This window comes from Heterodontus francisci, chromosome 10 (assembly GCF_036365525.1).
Source record: "Heterodontus francisci isolate sHetFra1 chromosome 10, sHetFra1.hap1, whole genome shotgun sequence".
NCBI classification, from domain to species: Eukaryota; Metazoa; Chordata; class Chondrichthyes; order Heterodontiformes; family Heterodontidae; genus Heterodontus; species Heterodontus francisci.
The window spans coordinates 79,331,181-79,355,723 of record NC_090380.1 but is presented as its reverse complement, the minus strand read 5'-3'; the positions used below and the strand labels follow the sequence as shown (position 1 = coordinate 79,355,723).

At 42.4% G+C, this 24,543-nt stretch overlaps 1 protein-coding gene across 2 annotated transcripts in view; it reads left to right on the top strand.

The window, feature by feature from the left end:
* Positions 1-2,385: 2,385 nt before the first annotated feature.
* Positions 2,386-24,543, top strand: part of pla1a (phospholipase A1 member A) — a 35,350-nt gene continuing 13,192 nt past the window's right edge. For both annotated transcript variants that reach the window (XM_068040843.1, XM_068040844.1), the window contains exons 1-8: positions 2,386-2,520; positions 3,649-3,850; positions 6,217-6,394; positions 7,589-7,697; positions 9,770-9,871; positions 10,654-10,746; positions 13,171-13,338; positions 16,101-16,190. In XM_068040843.1, the coding sequence (XP_067896944.1) occupies positions 2,454-2,520; positions 3,649-3,850; positions 6,217-6,394; positions 7,589-7,697; positions 9,770-9,871; positions 10,654-10,746; positions 13,171-13,338; positions 16,101-16,190 (1,009 nt within the window). In that variant the 5' untranslated portion in view covers positions 2,386-2,453. The remainder of the gene's footprint in view (positions 2,521-3,648; positions 3,851-6,216; positions 6,395-7,588; positions 7,698-9,769; positions 9,872-10,653; positions 10,747-13,170; positions 13,339-16,100; positions 16,191-24,543) is intronic.

The following is a 24,543-nucleotide window of genomic DNA, read 5'->3' as shown; positions in this document are numbered from 1 at the left end:
TATGGGATTAGTGTAGGATTAGTATAAATGGGTGGTTGATGGTCGGCACAGACTCGGTAGGCCGAAGGGCCTGTTTCAGTGCTGTATCTCTAAAACTAAAACTAAAGCACTCATTATGACTTGAAGCTGGCATCAGCCCAGATGCACAAACTTGAGAACATTTTAGTGATTGGGAATAAGAAACACAGAATAAGTTACTTCTCATGGGCATGGGATAGAAATGAAAGTGATGGCTGCGGAACAGGGTGATGCTGAGGGCTGGTGTCACATCAACACAAAGGCTGTTGAGCTATTTTGTGATTTAGACCACATGAGGCCAGCTCTTTGAAAACCGTGGCACGGAGTCAACTCCCCCTTGGTCCCTTTATTCCCTTCACCCGCTTGATCCTGGACGTCACGTGGGACTAAGTCCTCTTAATTCAGGCTCAGGCTGGGTGTTTAGGATATCGGGGTTACAGGAGACCCACCCTCCACCTAATCCACCGGCTATGGTTAATGGCTTAGTAGAAAGAGGAGGAAACTCAGTCCTTTCTTTAACTATCAATTTACTTTATTCACGTTGTTGTACAATGTAAGAATAAGGCTTATACACTTGGTTAGACAAAAGCATGCAACTCAAACTGGGTTATACAGTTAATAACAAAGCTAACTAGAATTGATAAGCACACCCACTAGGTTCTTCTGACCTTTCCCTGACCTAGTCACAGAAAACAAAGGATAATACCTGAAAAAGGGGAGAGCTGACGCTGGCCAGGCGTTCTGTTCTCTCTCTCTTTTACGTCGTCGCCGCGTTGCTCACGCAGGATCTTCCACTTCCGCAATGGTTGGTCTCCGGAGTTTCTCGATGGCTCTATGCCTGAGATTCTCCATACTTATTCTCTTTCTTATCTCTTCGAGCTTTGCTGTCTCTTTCCTGTTGGTTTAGGCCTGCGTACCTCATTCGTAGCTTCTCCTTATTGGCCTAGGCCCAAAGACCCCGGTATCACTCCGTGTCCAAATAAGGCTCTATTCCTGTGATCTCTCCCTTGTCTTTCACATAAATTAATTAGTTCAAACTGGTTTTTACCAGCACAGGCCAGTGTCTGAGCTCAGGTTACTTTAGTTCATGAGCTATCCAGCAGTTTGCAACAGATTCTGTACTTCTTGCAGCCCCTGGCCAACATTTTAAACAAGACATAATTAATTAGCACAAATGGGTGCATAAATCATCTTCCTCCTTACACAACCTGTGGCTTTACTATAGGTGTGGATTGTACTACCCAGTTGGACATTGTTATGAAGTAAAGATTCCATGTTCTGCAAATAACAATGAACAGTATACAATATTAAATATGGATTCACAAGGATTACTGCAAGCATGCAGGCTAAGAGAATCTCTCAGGAATACTTCCACTGATGTTGCCAAGGCATGGAAGTTCACTTGAAATGCCACCTGCTATTGTTCAGCCCACTTATACATTTTGTGGGCCTTTAGAGGTGGACCTCTCAATCAGATTGTGGAGTTCAGGATTTGCACATCCCAGTGAGAAAATCAGAAGTATGGGGAAAATGACTAACTAGTATGTGATTTCATGTAATTCTGTGGTCTGGAACTCAGTGGTGTTGAGGGAAGTTTAGTAATTTGCAAATTACTTATTTTATCTGATTGGAGCCAGGAATGAGCTTGCCATCTGTTTTCTTTAATGGAAAGAACTGTCCGGCTCTGCATTTGTTCTTGGAGTTGTAGCAGTTACAATTTTTTTTAACTTGTACTCATCACAGGGACTCATGTGCATACTCTTGTCTAGCTTTGCCAGTTTTCTTCATTTACTGGGTCTCATTCTCACTGTATTGGATTTTCCATATAGGTAAATGACATTTGTTTGATCAAAATAAAATTTGTAAGCATCTGCCATCAGAGGTCAATGGCTATATGCTTGCCTTGATTTAGAGACGATCCTTTGTTTAAAAAAAAAGTTTATTTTCAATGCAATTTCTGCTGTTAAAAACAAACTAGAAGTGAGTACAGGGCAAAGCAGAAGTGTTACAATTATGTATTGGGAATATTAAGTGTAAGCTTTACCCAAGAAAACTAACCTTGGGAAGATCCTACATTGTGACTCTTATCTGATGGCCATTTAAATGATTTTTCTTTGTAAGGATTATTTCATATTTAAAGATCTAGAGGCATCATAATTATTTTAGAAATTCTGATTAAACCAGCGGGGCTGCAGCTAAAATTTTTTTGGAAAATGCTCTATAGCACAACAGAATGTTGAACCTGAAAGCTGAACTGTTGGGTTAAGGGTAACAATTCCCTGACGTAAAGTGTTATTGAAAATAAGGATAGGGTTGTAAATTATTAACAAGAGTTACTGATTGCTAAACGAGTATTTGTGGTGAAATGTGTGCTTGCTTGTGGAGATATGAACACACTGTTGTGGAAGATGAAAGGGATAGCATCTGTCTAGACAATGGCTGCCCGCAGGAACAGAATTTTACTACTGGGATCACTGATCATTCTGGTGTGTTTCACAGCAGGTAATTTATTGTTTTGTAATTTAATTATTGATACATTAAGTTAAGGTACAGTCATGTAGCTGTGATTGAGTGTTTAATGTGTACATTGCATGCATATCAACTAGCCTATTTTCTGTGAGAAATTGGCCCACCATCAAATCTGCAAGAAGCATCTCAGCAGCCCAATGACATTCACTTGGGGGATGTAGATAGTATGAAAGGAACACTGCGGTAGAATCACTGTGCACTGTAAAACAGGAACAGGAAGAGTAGGAGAAAGAAGAAAAGGAGGCCCTTCAGCAGAAGACAACAGAGCCTCCTCCATCAGCTACACAGACAGTGGACCCAGATCTCCATAGCCCTGCGTTCAAACAAAGAATTATTTCAGAGAATGATAGACTCTTGTTGAAAGAGTTGGTTCATTTATGTCCTTTAAGGAAGGAAATCTGTCGTCTTTACTTGGTCTGACCAAAAGCAACTCCAGTCCAACACCAATGTGGCCGATTGTAAACTGCCCTCTGAAGTGGCTTAGCAAACCTGACCAATATTTTTTTTTTTAGGACAACTGGGGACAGACAATAAATTACTTGCCAGTGGCACCTAATTCCTAAGAAGGATTTTTAAAAAATAATCACTTAGGTCTGCTAGGCAGTTTGTGATGTGTTTTTCAGGGCAATCTACATACCATCTGTTCACATTCTAAGTGCATTTTTTGCTACCCAGTGGGGTGGTGAAGTAGTCCTTTATAACCCACATTCCCATCTGAAGGAGGGCATCTCAACATGAATGAGCATGGGAAAACAAGCTGAGTTAATGCCAGGTTTTAGCAGTGCTTACTGATAGGCTAACCTCATTACTAACTTGACAGTGTCATACAGCCAATTTTTCAACTTTGCTTTGACTGTTGCACTAATGAAGTAAAAATGGAGTAAAAAAAAGTTTAGAACATTTATAATTCTTGAAATCATAATTACCAAAAATTGTAATAGAATTTTTCTTTTAATTTACATCAATCTTACTTCCTAAAACATATCCCATTTAGCTATTTGCACACACACCCAGACCAGAGAGATACATTCTAATGAGTACTAAAAGGCCTCCTAAAAAAGGTAAAAAAAAAAATAAGGAAAAATTCTGTTTACGTTACAGTTAATGGGAATGTCTCACAGAACTGTACTGATTTTCAAACGTCTTCCTGGAGGAACATTGTACAAATGAAACTCGACATCCAGTTTATGCTGCTCACCCGTAGGAACCCAGATTGTGCCCAGATTATCAATGACAACAATGACATTCAGAATTCAAACTTTAATGGGAGTCTGCCCACAAAATTAATATTGCATGGATACAGGTAAACAGAGACAATTTTGCATTTTTTGGTGCATTCTAGTAAAACACACCCACAAGCAAGCTCAAAGAGCCATATTTGTGCGACAATGGTACAAAATTATTATAAAATATTAAGATAAGAGTAAAATATTGCAGGTGCTGGCACTCAGAAATGAGAACAGAAAGTGCCGGAACTTGTGAAGAAGGGTCACAAACCTGAAACATTAACTCTGTTTCTCTCTCCACAGATGCTGTCAGACCTGCTGAGTATTTCCAGCACTTTATGTTCTCAATAAAATATTCAGTCCTGATTTTAATTGTAGGTGGGTGGGTAAGGTGGTGAGTTGTTCAGCCTATTGTAGCCTCCTGTGCCTCATATAAGTCACATTTTTGGCGGGAAATCAGTGGGAAGAGATGGAAAATTCTACAGTCCAGAGGTCGCCCACCCACACATGGGGCACTTGCATTCAGAAAGGGGGGGGGAGGCGGTGGGTAGGGAAGTTCATGGCAGGAATGGCCTAAGCTTTCTTTGTGGAGCTGAGGAGCACTCCTGCTTCTCCTGGCCTCGCAAGGAAAATAAAAGAAAACAAATGTGTTTGGGCCACTTCTGGCTCTGGCTCTTCTTCCTGTTGATTTCCCCTGGTGAGAAAACTGCAGTGGCTTCTACACTCAAGTCACCAGTGAAAATTGTAGTCAAATCTCGATGATGTCAATGATACTCGACATTCATCGAAGGTCCCCACCAGCTTTGGGTGGGTGTGCTTGGCATCTGCTCAGTAAATGTCAGCCTTGGCTCAGTGGTAGTGCTCTCGCCTCTAAGTCAGAAGGTTGTGGGCTCAAGTCTCAGTCCAACGACCTAGGGTAGTACCAAAGGAATGCTGCACTGTTACAGTGCTGTCTTTCGGATGAGACATTAAACTGAAACCCCATCTGTTCTCTCAGGTGAATGTAAAAAAATCTCACGATGAAATCTGTTGGATTCTGTTCGTTCTCTGTTACTTGAAGCAGTTTTGGTGTTTTAATGATCAAGATATGATTTGAATTCCAGGGTTTATATTCGTGTGAACTCTGCTAGATATTTCTATGCCTTGCTGTTGAATATAGAAATGAAGTGTTCAGCTTCAGCTAAAGGAAAACTTGCTATCATCTGCTGAATCACTCCATTTCTTAGTTGAGCAAGGAGGTGACATGGGAAAGACTCAGACATGCCAACTTGTAAATTGATTCCAAGCGATGCAGTTTCTCAGTCAAATTCAGCCTCATTCGTGATCTCGAGAGGACTCTGAAAACTGAGGATTTTTAAACAGTCCTGCGCGTGTGCACCCGATTGGTTGGGCCTGCGCATACGCCCAGACTCTGGAGGGCATAGGAAACTAAAACTGGAATCTGCCAAAGCACATTGCTTTGTTAAGGCTGGAAGCTAGATGAAGCTGCCTCTTACAGGGATTTCCATCTTGTCATATTATGCATTGTGCGTTTGTTTGACTGCCTGAAACTAGTACTGAATTTCCCAGTGATACCAGGTAGATTCAGGCTCACACGGGGAGATGGGTCAGAACACGGGGAAATAGGTCATTACACATGCACTAATTCTCACTCACTCAAAATATGTGAAAGTGCACGGGCACTGATTCTGGGATGTGTGTCAGTACACAGGCGCCGACTCTCACTCTGGGAGTTGGGTCATACACAGGCGCCGACTCTCACTCTGGGAGTTGGGTCCTCACCTTTCTTTGCTTCCTCTATTCAGCTGTCAGAATGCTGGGGGTTAGTTTTGACTTCATTATCTTACCACAAGCAGCACAGAGCAACAACATTCTTTGACCATCAAACTAACGGCCCCTCTCCCCACCCCACATTTTCTCCTTGCTTTGACAATACAGGCTTGAAATATCTGAACTCGCCCAACACCAGTTCTACATCTTGGTGTATTCCATCTGGGCTCAGACTGTCCAACCCCAATTCTGGTGCAAAATGTGAACATTGCTTTATACACAACATTGCAACATCTTGGAGAGGGAGCATAAATAATAGGGAGAACCATTAGCCTCATTGTTATTTTGACAACACATTATGGCCCATTGTTAGATAGAGAGTGTAAACTCATCTACAAAAGGGGAAAAGAAAAACTTACCTTGAAAATACTCAGTCGCTCCAAAATTGCACAATGGAATAGCGAAGAATAGACATTTAACGCACTTACCTGGAATGCCTCGGTCCACAAAATTGTTATCCTCTTTATTTCAAACAGTTTAACATCTTAATTAAAATAGGAGAGAGGCATTCAGTGTTGCTTCACACAATTTCAGTTTATTTTTCTAATGTGCTTGAACATTTTTACATTGATATTTGATTATTTTCTCATTTTGTCATTATTTTTCTTTTGAGGATCACGGGCAGCAAACCTTCCTGGGTTCATACCCTAACAAAAGAATTGATTAGTGCAATGGATGTGAATGTTGTTATGGTCGATTGGATTATTGGTTCAACAGTTTTGCATTTCAATGCAGCACAGAATTCTGCTCAGATAGGATTGAAAGTTTCTACCCTTATAGCAAACTTTATTGTAAGTATCTGAATAAATATGCTAACTGAAAATGTAGCCTCCAAGCTAAGCAACTATGCTATCATTTAAAAAAAAATCAACTACTGAATCCCATGCTAAAACCAAAGTACTGCACCAGAGATTGGTAGAGTGTGGATTTGCAGGTGTGTGCGTTCCAATTACATCGGGACTTGGCACCACCATTTAAATTAGGCCCCCACTCCTCTGGGGCAGACGACCTTCCTGTGCCTCAAGTGAGGTTAGTAAAAATGGTGAGGACAGGAACACGTCGAGAATGTGGAATGAATGCCCCCCCCCACTTCCCCCACATGCCAACTTATCCTCACCCACATGCAGTGTTCCTGCCAGATGACTTCAGAATTACATTACCTATTTATTTTAAGACAAAAATAATCTACAGCAATACACCATACAAAGGATTATAACTTTGATCTCGGATATATTTGGAGATATGTATTGGCCCAGACAGCAGCAATTTCGTATTTGAAGTCAACACAAAGGTGTTCATGCATTGATTTCGCATCGAAATAAAAAAAAAGGTATGAAATTTTATTCTAAGTCCTGATTAAAATATATTGTTATTTGCTCGCTACCTTTCCTCTCTAGTTACCTATAGGTCACACATCAAATCCTATGCAAACTTCCATCTCTAACTTACCTTCACTTCTGTACATTATGTTTTAGGTACCTCAAGACTCAACATGGGTAATGTCGACTTTGGCGGCTGAATTTCCAAGGAAACAAAATTCCAACTTCCCTGTTCCCCAAGGCATTCGATTCAAAATCCTACCCCTCCCATAGTCTAGCCCTGCCTCACCTCTGCAGCCTCCTCCAATGTTATGTCCCATTCCATGCCTTTTAGTTCTCTAATTCAGGCTGACTACATATCTTTTCTTCTTTCTATTCCATTATCAGTAGCAGAGCCCTCAGCCTGACTGTCTGGAACTATGCCTTTAAGTGCCTCTCTACCTCACAACTTATCTATTCAACCACATTTTTGGTCATCTCTGCTAACTCCACTACTACTCCTCAACATTATTTTCTCCTGTGTGAACATGCCCTGATGTTTTCTAAGCTATTGTCAGCATACAGCAAGCTTATAAAGGATCTTCAAAAATTTCATTGAGAATGAATTGATTTTCAATACTGTCATTAAAATGATTAAATATAAATTAACCATATCTATATTTTCAGTCGCATGGAAGCACAGAAAATTCTTTCCATTTGATCGGAATCAGTCTAGGGGCACATGTGGCTGGATTTGTGGGTCGCATGTTCAATGGAACGCTAGGACAAATCACAGGTAAATTTGTACTTGTAAGATCAGTTTTACCCATTATTCGTTGAAAAGGGCTCACTTATGAAGGAATATGCTGCTAATTCAAATTACATTTTGTTTAAATTACAGGTACATAAAAAAATGGAAAGGAAAAGCATGGGCTTTTGGGCCTTTCACACCTTCAGGACATACTAAAGTGCTTCACATCCAATAAATTAGTTTTGAACTGTAGACACTGTTGAAATGTAGGCAGTTGCGGCCAATTTGGACATAGCAAATAGCAATGAGATAACTGACTAGATAATGGCCAAGAATTTCAGGCTTATCTATTTGAGAGATTGTGGGGGTGCAGGATGCTAGAATGGTGAGGTCTGAGGCTCCCAGATGTTGAGGCTCGGACCTCATTATAAAGGAGCCAGTACATAACTGCAACACTAGCAAAGAGCCGTGGCCCTGAGATCAGTAGATAAATGGTCCATCGATTAGGTTGGGTCGAGGATTGGGGAGGGCCAAGGGAATGTGAGGCCAGGGATCACAGATTGAAGAATCGGAGGGTGAGGTAACATGCGATTAAGGATTTGGGGATTGGGGAAATCACAGATGTAGGTCCTGGAGATCACAGGAGTTCAAGCCAAGAATTGCAAGGCTCAGTGCCAGGGATCAAGCAGGTAGTTGTTGGGGATCGTGAGGGTCGGTTTCAGGGATCACCAGACTCAGGAACAACAGTGGAGGAGTAGTCAGGAGCAGTGGTAATGGGATTCAGGAGGGGTGCGGACAGGGTGGGGGTGTTGGAGTGGCTGACAGCAATTGCTTCCTGTAATGTGGGGTCAGAAGGGGAAATCCTGCTCCAGTCAGGTCCACATTTTGGCGTCAATTATCTTCTTGGTTGGTAGGCAATCCCAAGGGCAGATTTCCCCACATGCAGCCCATGATGGTGCTGGCTGCCTGAGAGCAAAGCAGATGTGGAGAGGGAGCCTCAAGCTTGCATTATGTTTCCATATGTAAAGGGCCTAATGCCTGCTTCAGGTCTGGATAAAGGATGCCTCTTGTTTATCCTTACCCAACCTGGTGGGCGGCGCACTTCCTGCCTGCCATATTGGGGCCTTAGTAGACTCCACAGGGCCTAAACAATGGTTGCTACGTAGCCCAATTTCTAGGCCACTAAACACATCTGGGCTGTTCACTTTTAGGGTAAACAAAGCTTGGCTTAAACTGGTACTATAAAAAGTTGCGAGGCATGGAGTACTGCAATTTAAATGATAGGAGATAACAGGTATTTTATATCTTGGAACAATACACAGTCCTGTTTAGTGATGAAAAAAATCCATGAAAACCATAGTTAGTTACCTTTTAGCTAATGGCTCGGCATTATAGAACACAGTTTTAGTGGATTAAAATGAACTTTTACTTCAAAAATTTCATTTTTGGCATCCAGTTTATGTTTTAGCAGAAACAATATTAATCAGTTCAAAATATACCCTCAGTTATTTATTTATTCTGGTCACCATGACGGTGCTCAGTTCTGGTCAGCATATTATAAAAAGATATAGAGACATTAGAGAAAGTGGATTTTTTTTTTTACAAGAATGATACCAGAACTGAGAGGTTATATCTACTTGGAAAGACTGAACAGGCTGAGGCTCTTTTCTCTAGAATGGAGATGGCTTATTGGACACCTGATAGAGAATATGTTTCCACTTGTGGCAGAGACCAAAGCTACGGGTTATAAATATAAGAAAGTCAAAAGTAAATCGAATCGGGAATTCAGAAGAAACTTTTTTACCCCAGAATGTTTAGAATGTGGAATTCATTACCACAATGAGTAGTTGAGGTGATTAGCATAGTGCATTTAAGGGAAAGTAAGAAAAGAATAGAAGGATATGTTGATGGAATGAGAAGGAGAGGGATGGGAGTAGGCAAGAATGAAGCATAAACACTGATATGGACCTGTTGGGCTGAATGGCCTATTTCTGTGCTGTATGTTTTATGTAATATATAATTAAAATACTTGTCCTTTCCACATGGATTGGGAAAAACAACAATAATTCCAGCTTTTTAAAATATCTCATTAGTATCCTTATATCTCTGTTTCTTAGGTTTAGATCCCGCTGGGCCCAAGTTTTCAAAGGCAAGTGTCGATGAGCGCCTTGATCCTGGTGATGCAAAGTTTGTTGAAGCCATTCACAGTGATTCTGATCGTAAGTGTGAAAAGTATTGTCCTCCTCTCTTCTGTACAGTCTTGAAAATCATAGTTAGCATTTTTCCGATCAGGAGAGACTTTGGGTTGCAGAACAAGTAATAGCAAAGACTGCAGTAGCTTCGGTAAAAGTGGAAATTGGGTACATTTTTGTCTTTACCTCATATATGGAATGTATATCTGGTGGAACGTATTGCTCATCCATTACAGAACCCGTTCAATTTTCATTCCATTCAGGTAAGTGAATAATGGGCAAGATTGGAGAGAACAAAAGCTACATTGTTCTACATGGTCCTGTCACTTCCTTTCTGCACATCCAGACCATTATCAACACTATCCTGGGCCTGCCAGCACCTATCACCAAGAAATCTCAAAACAGTGGTAACAAGAGTGGCCGAGAGGGAAATGGAGGCCACCCATTCCTGGTTGATCCAAACAATGTTCTGCAGATTATGAGATCATGGAAAGCTGCAAATTGCTATGGAACATTTTCCCATCACTGTATTTGTAGACCTGTAATTCCATAATAATGGCAGGAATGTCTTAAAATAGCTATCAAACAGCAATCTCCATCTCTAGACTTTGAAATAAATACTTATGGAATACAACATGGAAAATTAACACTGTATAGGGGTCAGGTAACTGCAAAGTATCAATTGTTAACCCTTGAAACCATTGTTATTAACCAGTAGCTGATAGCCAGTACAAGGCCGTGTGTCTATTTCTCTCTAATCTAGCCACCAGCTAATCCAAATGTTCATGTATGATTTTGGTAACTTACAGACTTTGGAATTTCTCAGCCAGTTGGGCATATAGATTTCTACCTGAACGATGGAAAAGACCAACCTGGTTGTAAACGGCGCTCTTTATCCTCAGGTAACATTTTAGTATGCTGAACTTGCATTCCTAAACATGTATGGTTTAGTCTTACTGACATGATTGGTTCAGTTACTTGAGGCTAAGAGGAAGCTATGTTTCTGAAGGATGGTATAGATTCAGAAACGCTTGATTACATTGCATATTGCTGAATTTTACAGCAATTATACAAGACTTCACTAAAGCTTACCCAGGGCATTCTTCTACTTCATATTGACTGGAATATAAGAAAATGTAGGAAAGAACCATTTAGTCCAAAAAGTTGTCATGCGTCTACCCACCTGTTATTTCCTCAGGAAAAGTTCTCCTTGCTCCTACCCAGAGGCAAATAAAGCAAAACTCCAGAATATTAATTTGATATTACAATCTGCATTATACTTCCTAAACCAATTGGCAGCTTTGGCATAAAATTCCATTGTCCCTGTATATAACAAAAACTGATATCTGTGTGTATGTTAAATATATACCAAATGTTTTAGTATGGTGTAAACATTTGCCTACACTACATAAAAAAAGGTCCGGGAACTTAATTTATTATTAATAACATTGAGGATAAGAGACAAATAATGCATTAAAAAGAGGTTTCTATATATTTAGCAATATTAACAAAACAACATTGATCACAAGTCGTGGGAGTCAGTTGCCAGCATTCGCCAGAGCTGGCGGGCAGCCATAAAGACAGGGCTAAATTGTGGCGAGTCGAAGAGACTTAGTAGTTGGCAGGAAAAAAGACAGAGGCGCAAGGGGAGAGCCAACTGTGCAACAGCCCCAACAAACAAATTTCTCTGCAGCACCTGTGGAAGAGCCTGTCACTCCAGAATTGGCCTTTATAGCCACTCCAGGCGCTGCTTCACAAACCACTGACCACCTCCAGGCGCGTATCCATTGTCTCTCGAGATAAGGAGGCCCAAAAGAAAGAGTAACAAAACAACCACCAAGCACATTTGGCAAACATTCCTCTGCGTGCTATAATTATGGGGAAATTAATGGCATATAAATGTGTTAAGCATTCCTGCATTAATATTTTCAACAGTAATTTTTAGGTGAATATCTTTCCACTGTTCTGGTACAATTTATTAGTTTGGATATATTTTGTTTTCACTTTAGTTAAAGAGGGCAAAGTTTACATCAACAGAGCCAGACAAGTTTGATTTATTTCTTAGTATAACCAATTGGTCTTTTTTGGACTTTTTTTTGCTGTAACATCCATGCAGTGCTAGTTTTGACCACTGAATCTTGCTGCAGGGTTTACTACAAACAGCGTTTCACAACTTGGAACACTACGGCTGAGATGTAACTGTGATATTACAAGTGTAAATTATACAATCCTATTTAAGTACACATGTATCATACAATCTAAACATTTTATATTCATTTATATATAATCACAGACATCCATTTTTCCCTCAGGCTTTAATTTTATTAATCTCATGTTCTATTTGTTCTTTTCTATAGTTTTTTTTTCATTACATTATTTTCTAACTATTTTTATTATCTTTCTATTTTTCTTCTGTATCCTTCATTGTGTCCAACCCTCTATTTTCTATTGCCTTTTTGTTCATTTTACATTTTTTAGTGCAACTAGCTAATGGGCTGGTTGAAACTATTATTTGAAATATGGAGTCCTATAGCAGACAGGATTGTACTTATGCTATATAGTGTTTACAGGATGTATAGACTTTGACTAATACTGGAATGATACAATATCAACATTTTCTCAAATCTTGTTGGAGATCTTGTTGACCAATTGAAACTAGCCAATATCTATTGATAGTCTTATAATATTTTGATGACTTAATTGTAATTAAAAAGCCATTATGGGATAAAGAAATATATTAACAGAATTTTTCTAATTATCCACCCTCCTCTCCTTTTGGAGTGCAGTTCCCATGGTACCGGCAGCTGTCCAAAACCTCAACCAAGTATTCATTCTTTGTATGTGACCCTGGATATCGAGTGTAGGCAGACTATTTGATTAGTGGAGGTCAATATAGCTGTGTTTAATTCTCTTCTCGCATGTTCATTCACGAACATTTCCCATTTAGATGGTGATGAGGAGTAATAACCCTGTCTTATTTGTTCTCTCTAGCCCAAGAGTGCCAAGACCAATTGAAGCATTTCTAGTGCTGCCCTGGCTCAGAGAATTTTCTGAGTTTTATGTAGCCCACTATCTTAGGCAAAATTCTAAATAGAATACTAAAAATCATATTTTATTCAGTTTAATTGTTCAAAAAAGGTTTCACCAGATCAAATGTTCTCCTGTGTTTTTTTGGCAAATTTGTGGCTTTTTCTAGAAGAAATATACAATGCACAGTAATTGTAAGTAAAAGAGTGTGATGAATTTATCAAGTTGTTTAAGCTTTAATATACTGGCAATACAACAGAATACTCTCACTGCTAACAAATACGTCTCTTTTTTTTCAGTGTATTGGTATTTAATCTGTGATCACATGAGAGCAGTTTATCTGTATATCAGTTCCATCAAGAATCATTGTCCATTGGTTGCTTTCCCTTGTCAGAGTTATGAGCAGTTCACCAATGGGCAATGCATCGACTGCTATAAACACTCACTGCAGCGCTGTCCACGCATAGGTACTGTAGTAGTACTGATATATTTTATTAGCATGTTTACTAATAATAATGCTCCTTCTAACACAAAAAACACTTAAAATATTTAACTAACCTGTTTCTGAGCAGCCTGCAGGGGTTCCATTTAAGATCCATTAGTTAGGCTGCTCTATCCAAGTACCAATAGATGGTGTGGGCATGGCTTATGCTTCATTTATTGGGACCCGAAAGTTGCATGGGAGTCCTATTGACATCATAGGACACTCGATTTGAATTGACCAATAAGGCACTTCCCTGTTTCTGACAGGACCAGCATGGAGATCCAATGTAAATGAGGCAAGATAGACTCTAGGGTACCTCCTGCCTCATTTTTCTCTCACTATGCTTGGCATATGCCAAACTGCTGCAACGCTCAGGCCAAATATGCCTCAAGCCCTGCTTAGATTGAGGATTTGAGACGGGACAGGCAACAAGATGGGGAACAACAAAAGTTAAGTACTTATTTTTTTTTTACAGGTTATCTGGTATCATTAATAGTTTCATACCATCTGAATGTTCAGAAAGCAATAGCCCTGCCTGTTGATAAAAGGAGAGGGTTCTCTCTTCAGGTGCACAGATAGTGATGCAAATAGAATCATTGGTGCCTTGTGTTCTGAGGATACTATACAACAGGTAAAATCAGTTTCTCCTCCAAGTGTTGCTGCAAGCCACTGTTTGACTTGATATATGCAACTTTATAATGGGAGCACCTGTTTCTTCAGTAATGAGCAGTAACCTACATACTGACTGAACTGATTGATGTCTCTCGTTGTTGGCTCGAAGTGCCAGATGGTGTTAACAGTTTAGTGGAGTAGTCACTTTTGCTTCGTCTGAGAGTGCCATCCAGATATTGCTGTATGGGTTGCAGCTGACAGATCTGAAACTGAATCCCTGTTGAGGTGCTTGATTGTATGGATAACACCTCCTATTTCTTGAACTGCTCAGCTGTTGTCTCCTGCTGCTTTTAAGACTGGCTCTTGCAGTAACATGCATTAGAAATATTGGATCATGCTTTAAACATACTGACCATCTGCAGATCCCATATATTTACATTTTCAAACTAAATCCTTCTTTGTGCTTTTTCAGCAGAAGTGTGAATTTACTTACCACAAACAAACTAACATCTACGTTAAAAAAGCCAAAATTTGAGATTCCACCTAGGGGGTAAAATAAATATAGAACAATGCATCTGGCCAATTACATTAAGTATTTGTAAAGCAGCAGCAAATGGTCAAAAAATATATACGCCATTTACTCCCAGGAGTTAACATCCACTCAATTAAATGCCCACTCACAAAATTACTACCCCTCAATGCAAAAGAATTACAAGCTATTTATAAACACACAGTTAACTATAAAAATAACTCTGCAATAGCTCTTCCTTCCACTTAAACTATCACTTATTGTATTGATAGTTTTTAAGTTGTATTGTATAAATTATATTACATTTTCCTGTCAAGATTTTATGCAAATTCAGCTGTGAAACAGGAATCACCATGCCCATCTGATGTTCCAACTAGAAACTGGAAACCTAGATCAACTCATTGATTTTTTTTCTCAAAACATTCCCTTTTCAAGAGCTGGATTCTTGCCCTTCATGATGCATGATTCCAGGTGTTTTGAAACATGGCAACCAGGAGCAGTAACATTTTTAACTAAGTAATTACCACTCAGTAACTTTCAGTAACATTGGCATTCCCCTCGACATTCAACGGCATTGCAATCGCTGAATCTCCCACTATCAACATCCTGGGAGTTACCACTGACCAGAAACTGAACTGCAGTAGCCATATAAATACTGTGACAACACGAGCGGGTCAGAGGCTAGGAATCCTGTGGTGAGTAACTCACCTCCTGTCTCCCCCAAAGCCTGTCCACATCTACAAGGCACAAGTCAGGAATGTGACGGAATACTCTCCACTTGCCTGGATAGGTGCAGCTCCAACAATACTCAAGGTTGACACCATCCAGGGCAAAGCAGCCCGCTTGATTGACACCCCATCCACAAACATTCACTTCTCCCACCACAGTAGCAGCGGTGTGTACCATTTACAAGATACACTGCTGCAACGCACCAAGGATCCTTCGAGAGCACCTTCCAAACCCGCCAGCTCTACCACCTAGAAGGACAAGGGCAGCAGATGCATGGGAACACCACCACCTACAAGTTCCCCTCCAAGCCACACACCATCCTGACTTAGAACTATATTGCCGTTCCTTCACTGTTGCTGGATCAAAATCCTGGAACTCCCTTCCTAACAGCACTGTGGGTGTACCTATCCAACATGGACTGCAGTGGTTCGAGAAGGCAGCTCACCACCACCTTCTCAAGGGCGATTAGGGACGGGCAATAAATGCTGGCCTAGACAGCGATGCCCACATCCCATAAACAAGAAAAATTATGGCAATAGTATTACATTTCTAAGGTTTTAAACTTGATGACAATGGAGATAATTAAATAAAGCCCTTACTGTAATAGATAGGGCTGAGACCTGTGCGATAGTTTAAAATGGACAAATGCAAATCAGTAACTCATTTTATATCTCTACTGTTTTTTTTGTTTCCATTGACATTAATGAAAATAAAAAGATGTAGAACAGCTTCCATTTCCCCATTGTCTGTTTTCCCCTATCGCACAAGGTCAGAACCTACCCACTTCTGACCTATTTGACATCAGTAAATATTATGTAACTCCTATAGAAAATTTGTGTAAGATGTAATATTAAAATGTTTTCCCAACATTATAGGACTTTTGGAGCGCGCAGGCTTGAGCACAGATGTGCAACCAAAGGAAGTTAAAGTTTACCTGATGACATCAAGTAACTCGCCTTTCTGTGGTAAGTAGGTGTACTATTCCTACACATGGATACATGCATGTTCTGTCTTTCTAAACATGAATTCATTTTAATAATGGATAAATGATGGTGCATCACAGAGGTCATTAGGCTTCTGGATTGCCTTAGAGCCAGTGTGAGCACAGTAAGCTTTCCTCATGATTTATGAGGTTATTAGAACTCTTGATTGTGTTACAATATTGTAACATAGTCCCAGCAATTTATTAATCCATATATAACTCAGATGTACCATTGGGACTTATTGATTTGTAATGCACCATGGCTGGTGAGTTGTCCTATATTTATTATACCCTCACAGTAGAATCTCAAACAACTCAATTTTAGACATCAGAAGAAATCAAAATTTCCATCATTTTTTTTTAAGGCTATTGTGGTTCCTGACAAAAAAAAATGCGATAGATTAAAGGCTCAGGACAGTATTCACAATATTTATCTTTTAATAAGTGGTGCATGTGTAAATGTTATAAGTTTAGGGTCCTGCCTAGGATCTTATGGGCACCATGGGGCTAGTCACTTGCATAAATGGTTTGAATATTGTACATTTAGTGGCATGCGTGTACTACCTAATATCTAACGATATGAACAACCATTGGGTGTGCAATGTGAGGCTGTTCTTGAAATCCGACCTGGATATTTGTGTCTTTTCTACACGTGCTTTTGCTATTGCTTCAAAGATGAACAAAGAAAATATTTGGTAAGAAGAAGCCAGATATGAATCATTTAACAGCATATGAACAAAGAGAGTAGTTATGATTGGAATAAGTGAACCCAATCAGTACAACTGTTCTCATATTGTAATAGAAAATAATGAGAACATGCCAGTGGGTTGTGTTATTTGAACAAAATAATCCTAACTTTAGTCACACATGCTACTTCTGAACCTGGCCAAAGCTTGCCCACACAGCTTCCTGTTTTCAGATCTGTTTGATTTCCTAAGGCTCTCTGGCTGATTTTAACTCTGCCTGCTTGACAGGTTAAAATCGTTGCACAGCATTTACTAAACCATTCTCACTGCATTCCTGCTGGCTGCCATTTTAATCATAGTTGTTTTTAAAGCAGCCAAGATGCCCAGAGACAGGCATGGGCCTCATGAATAGCTACAGATCGGGGTCCTATGATAAAATTAGGATCCCAGCATCATTTTAATGTGATATTGCAGCTCCCAATGCACCAGTAAAATGGGATTGGTCTGTTAGAACCACTGAAGGAGGTTTTAAAGTGGCACTCACATCATGCAATTGGTTCACAGGATCAATGTATCATTGTGCTGCTTGGATTACCAGGAGAGGTTCCAGCTTCCAGATTGATTTTTCAAATTTTTTTTGCCTCTCATACCCTCAGTAAGCTCTGTCTACTTATCATTGGGTACTATTATTGTCAGTTTCATTAGGATGGAGGAACTGTTGGAGGAAAAGGAGCAACTGTAGCAAACAGCACCAGCAGCAGTCAGGCCTATTAGAAGATAGTAGGTGAGTGAGTTGCTCTTAGAAGACCATATCCAGATCACTTTCTTGAATCTGAGAAGCAGTACATCAGGAGGTTGAGCTTTTCCATGCAGGCTGTTGTAGACCACCCCGCCCCAGCCCCCTGTAAAAGAGCCTGATGCCTGCTGGACCAAGGGACTGTGCTTTGCCAATGGTTCTCAAAGTTACACAGCCAAAAACTTCTTGCCACATGCTACAATATTGATTTTATAAGGCTGGTGGGGAAAAGGGTCTTAATCAGCATTTTAAAAATATTTTTATTCTTCTTGAGTCATCACACACCATCTGTAGCCAAAAAGATGGGAGAGTGACTAATCCTAAGTCTTTTTCAATAGCACCTTGGAAATACCCACTGCTGGGGCATCACATTGTGCCACAATGTCAGTATCACTGTAAAGTGGTGTCCTCAGAAGTCTTGTGTTCTTTGGGACTGTTTCTTAAATACGGTAGTGTTACTGAAAACTATTTCTTTAGATTATCTAATCTTATAGGGCCGGGGCGTGCACCAAAACCTGGGAGGAGCGAGTAGCCAAGGTACAACAAAAGTTGAGCATGTGGGGGCAGCGATCTCTCTCCATTGTGGGTAAGAACCTGGTCATCAGGTGCGAGGCGCTCACGTTGTTGCTGTACATGGCGCAGGTCTGGCCCATACCCCACTCCTGCGCTGTGGCGGTCACCCGAGCCATTTTCCGCTTCATCTGGGGATCTAAAATGGACCGGGTCCGGAGGGACACGATGTTCAAATCTCTGGATAAGGGCGGGAAAAATGTACCCAACGTGGCCCTCATCCTGATGACCACCTTCGTGTGCGGCTGCATCAAGCTGTGTGTAGACCTCCAGTACGCAAACTCCAAGTGTCACTACGTGCTGAGGTTCTATCTGTCCCCGGTGTTGCGAAGGATGGGCCTGGTCACATTGCCGCGGAACGCTCCATGCAGTTGGGCTGTGCCGTACCACCTATCCTTCGTGGAGCAGTTTCTGCGGGAAAACACCTTTGACCACTGGTCCATCAGGCAGTGGTCTGCACGTAATGTCCTCGAGGCCCTACGGGAAAAGGAGACGGTGGATCCTGTCGGATGGTTCCCCGAGCAGACCGTCAAAGTCATTTGGCGGAATGCCTCATCACCAGAACTTTCAAACAAGCACCAAGACGTAGCTTGGCTGATGGTGAGAAGGGCCCTCCCAGTCAGATCCTTCATGCACACCCGAAGTCTCGCCCCCTCTGCACAATGCCCCCGCGGTGGCTGTGGTGGGGAAGAGACGGTTGCCCACCTCCTCCTGGAATGTGTCTTTGCAAAGCAGGTGTGGAAAGAGATGCAGTTGTTTTTGTCGAGGTTCATCCCAAGCAGCTCTGTAACACAGGAGTCTGTGCTCTACAGGCTGTTCCCAGGGACGCACACCAAGACAAACATCAACTGCTGCTGGAGGACTATCAATTCGGTGAAAGACGCCCTTTGGTCTGCCCGAAACTTGCTGGTCTTCCAGCGCAAAGAGTTGTCCACGACCGAATGTTGCAGACTGGCACATTCCAAGGTCCAGGACTACGCGCTGAGGGACGCACTAAAGCTTGGGGCAGCCGCAGCAAAGGCTCAATGGGGAAAGACCACAGTGTAAGGTCCCCCCACCAAGCTAAACTGAGGGGCTGGATCCATGGGAAACCCCTCGAACTGTATCGGAGAAATTTTGTGTGCTGTAAATGTAAAAATGTATATGGCATGACAATGAAATGGAAGGGTTGTGAGGCAACTCATGATTGTATTAAAGGTAACTGATCACCTTTGCACTGTTTGTATTTTTTGACTTGATGCTGTTTTAAACTGTTTGGGAATATAATTTTTACAGATGTTTATGAATAAAGTATATTTTGGAAATAAAACAAAAAAAATCTAATCTTATATTTTATTTGTTACCTTGTTATTGATCTGTGGCATTGCACACAAGGGGCTAAATTATATCAGTCGTCTAGGGATGGGCAGAGGGCCATACAATAGCGAGGGAAGGTGGGGTTTAAGTGCCCGTTGCCTTCCCTGAATTTTGTTAAGGCAGGCAAGGCCAAGGCTCCAGTACCAGAAGCCACTGCTCCTGGTGAGGTTGTTGGGACTGCTGAGCTGCCAGCTCTGATTGGCCAGCAGTTCTTTGAGGCGGGATCCTTGGCCTTAAAGGAACAGGGACCCTGGCACTGGCAGTTAGCTGCCTGAACGCTGTAACACGCAACCAAGGTTCACCCAAATGGCTGAGCTGGGGTTCCCCTTGCTTTCCTTCAGGGCCCCTGCCGCCTGCATAAAATTCAGCCCCAGAGTGAGAATAAATTATAAATCGAGCTTAGAGTGCATAGAGGCAGGAGGAATGTTAACAGGTGACCATTCCAAATTTAACATAGATTTTCTTACCTTTTTATGTCTTATAAACACTCATATATACACAATCACACATATGGTTCTTTGCACCATTTCTAATCAAGAAACTGAACAGAAGACATCCCATATTTATCAGTCTCCCGCAAGAGTACAAAAGGTGACACAACTTTCCTTTTTCCCCTTCCTCGTGGGGCAGAATTGTTTAATTCCAGTGGAGTAGCAGAGATCTGAAATTCCTCAGAGAACCTCAGACAAGAAATAAAGGTTATGTTTCCTGGTTCCTTTTTTGTGTTACTTTGGTTTATTAGATTTTTTTTTAACAGGATGCTAGAAAGCTGGAAACAGCAACATTGGAACAATCTCACCACAGGCTTTATTTTCTGTAAAGACATTGTTTTATAACCTAATGTAGTGGTTCTGTAGCTGGGTTAGGGGTCACAATTAGATGTGTGTGATCTGATTATATTTTTACTTACAAATCCATAATTTAATTGAAGGGATCGCAATATGTTTTATTGTTTTCTAGATTATTTTCAATCTGCGGCTTTGCTGGCATTTTCAGAGCCTGTCTATGTCTGGCATCCAAACAGGAATGATAGTGTTTTCTGATCTGTGTATGATGAGACATTATGATGTATCATATTGTGAGAGGTATATTAATCATGTTTTCTGCAGAAAGATGCTTGCAGTAGTCATTTCTTAGCTAGATGATTAGATTGGGAAGAGTATTTTCTGAGTGCAATATTCACTTCTTTGTTTAACGGGGGGGGGGGGGGGGGGATGAGCTCCCTAATGCAGTGTCTTTATTAATACTCACTTGTGGATAGGGAATCCAACGTGCTGCAGAGTTTAAAAATCTGCAGCTGGGTCTTAAAAAGTTGAATGTTTTATGGAGGCGTGATTAGAGCAGGCTAAAAATGCAGTTCCATGAGCTCCAAGGTTCCCAAATGCCTGTATTTGGTCCTGTTGAAGCTATTGGCCGGAATTTTACGCCGCCCCAGCGGGTTGGATGGTGGCGTGGGGATGGCGTAAAATTGAGGCCTAACCGCCCCGATTCCGCCTCCGACCAAGTTTACAGAGGTCCGGCGGGGGGGGGGGGGGGGGGGGGGGGGTGAGAAGCGGCCAATCAAGACCCTTAAGTGGCCAGTTAACAGCCACTTAAGGGCCCTCGCCTGCCTCCATGGGTATTTTACCCGTGGCAAATGGGTGTGCCGGGGACGTGAAAGGCCGCCCAGCTATAGCTGCCGGCCTTTCCGCACCCCGCGGGGTGGGGAGGGGGCCTGGCAATCGGGCACAGGATGCCCGATTGAGGGCTGCCCCCGCCTCCCAACCCAACCCCGGGATCCAAGACGCCCCCCTCCTCCCAAACGACCACCCTAGCCTCACCAGGGCACAACAGATTCCCCTGGTGAGGCTACCCGAACTTACCTTCTGTCCCGGTTCCATTGCGTCCTCCTCGGTCGGCTGGCCTGCAGTCTCAGCAGTGGCCACCACTCACGGCGCTTTTGAGACTAAGAGGTGCTGGCCCGCTGATTCGCCGGCATCTCACTGAGGCGGGACCTCCTCTCTCAAGCGGGTGAAAGTCCCGCTTCGGACTGATATTTTTGCCACCCAAGAACACATAGAAAAGTCATCCAAAGTATATAGGAGGAGGTGACAACCCATGTTTGTGGGAATATTAACTCTGGAATCTGGAATTAAAAGCTTGTCTAGTGGTGACCATGAAACCATTGTTTTTTCACAATTGACAATCTGGTTTACCAATGTCCTTTAGGGAAGGAAATCTGCCATCTTCACCTTGTCTGGCCTCCAGGTGACTCCAGACCCACAGCAATGCCGTTCACTCTTAAATGCCCTCTGAAATGACCTGGCAAGCCACTCAGTTTATCAAACTGCAACAAAGTCCAAGAAAATGAATGAAACCGGACGGTCCACCCAGCATCGACCCAGGCACTGGAAATGAAAACAGTAAACCCAGCCCTGTCGACTCTGCAAAGTCCTCCTTACTAATATCTGGGGGCTTGTGCCAAAATTGAGAGAGCTGTCCCACAGACCAGTCAAGCAACAGCCTGACAGTCATACTTACAGAATCATAACTTGCAGACAATGTCCTAGTCACCACCATCACCATCCCTGGGTATGCCCTGTCCCACCAGAGGTGGCGGTGGCACAGTGGTATACAGTCGGGAGGGAGTTGCTCTGAGAGTCCTCAACATTGACTCTGGACTCCATGAAGTCTCGTGGCATCAGGTCAAACGTGGACAAAGAAACCTCCTGCTGATTACCACCAACCGCGCCCCCACCTCCCACCCTCAGCTGATCAATCAGTGCTTCTCCATGTTGAACACCAATTGGAAGAAGCACTGAGGGTAGCAAATGCACAAAATGTACTCTGGGTGGGGGACTTAAATGTCCATCACCAAGAGTGGCTCAGTAGCACCACTACTGACCAAGCTGGCCGAGTCCTAAAGGACATAGCTGCTAGACTGGGTCTGCAGCAGGTGTTGAGGGAACCAACAAGAGGGAAAAACATACTTGACCTTGACCTCACCAATTTAGCATTTGCAGATGCATCTGTCCAAAACAGTAGTGGTAGGAGTGACAGCCACACAGTTCTTGTTGAGATAAAGTTCCGTCTTCACATTGGGGGTACCCACTATCGTGTTGTATGGCACTACCATCATGCTAAAATGGGATAGATTTCTAACAGATCTAGCAGCTCAAAACTGGGCATCCATGAGGTGCTGTGGGCCATCAGCAGCAGAATTGTATTCAACTACAATATGTAACCTCATGGCCTGGCATATCCCACACTCTACCATAGCCATCAAGCCAGGAAACCAACCCTGATTCAATGAAAAGTGCAGGAGGGTATGCCAGGAGCAGCACCGGGCATGCCTAAAAATGAGGTGTCAACCTGGCGCAGCCACAACACAGGACTATATGCATGCCAAACAGCGGAGCCAGAATGCAATAGACAGGACTAAGCAATCTCACAACCAACAGATCAGATTTAAGCTCTGCAGTCCTGCCACATCCAATCATGAACGGTGGTGGGCAATTAAACAACTGACAGGAAGAGGAGGCTCCACAAATAACCTCATCGTCAACGATTGGGGAGCCCAACACATCAGTGCAAAAGACAAGGCTGAAGCATTTGCAACCACCTTCAGCCAGAAGTGCCGAGTGGATGATTCATCTTGGCCTCCTCCTGAAGTCCCCAGCATCACAGATGCCAGTCTTCAGCCAATCTGATTCACTCCGCGTGATATCAACAAATGACTGAAGGTACTGGATACTGCAAAGGCTATGGGCCCTGACAACATTCCGGCAATAGTACAGAAGACCTGTGCTCCAGAACTTGCTGCCCCCCTAGCCAAGCTGTTCCAGTACAGCTACAACATTGGAATCTACCCGGCAATGTGGAAAATTGCCCAGGTATGTCCTGTGCACAAAAAGCAGGAGAAATCCAACCCAGCCACCCCCTCAGTCTACTCTTGATCATCAGCAAGGTGATGGAAGGGAGTCATTAACAGTGCTATCAAGCAGCACTTGCTCAGCAATAACCTCACTGATGCTCAGTTTGGGTTCCGCCAGGACCACTCAGCTCCTGACCTCATTGTAGATTTGGTCCAAACATGGACAAAAGAGCTGAACTCCAGAGGTGAGATGAGAGTGACTGCCCTTGACATCAAGGCAGCATTTGACCAGGTATGGCATCAAGGAGCCCTAGCAAAACTGGAGCCAATGGGAATCAAGGGGGAAACTCCCCACTAGTTGGAGTCATACCTAGCACAAAAGGAAGATGGTTGTGATTGTTGGAGGTGAATCATCTCAGTCCCAGGACATCACTACAGTTCTTCAGGGTAGTGTCCTGGACCCAACCATCTTCAGCTGCTTCATCAATGACATTCTCTCCATCATAAGGGACGCAGTCAGGATGTTCACTATGCTTGCACAATGTTCAGCACCATTCACAACTCCAGACACTGAAGCAGCCCATATCCATATGCAGCAAGACCTTGTCAACATCCAGGCTTGGGCTGATAAGTGGCAAGTAACATTCGCGCCACACAAGTGCCAAGCAATGACCATCTCAAACAAGACAGAATCTAACCATCTCCCCTGACATTCAATGGCATTATCACTGAATCCCCACGATCAACATCCTGGGGGTTACCATCGACCAGAAACTGAACTGGACCAGCCACATAAATGCTGTGACTATAAGAGCAAGTCACAGGCTGGGAATTCTGCGGCAAGTAACTCACCTCCTGTCTCCCCAATGCCTGTCCACCATCTATAAGGCACAAGTCAAGAGTGTGATAGAATACTGTCCACTTTCCTGGATGGGTGCAGCTCCAACAACACACAAGAAGCTTCACACCATCCAGTCGCAAAGCAGTCTGCTTGATTGGCACCCTACCAACCACCTTCAACATTCACTCCCTCCACCACTGACGCACAGTGGTAGCAGTGTGCACCAGATACAAG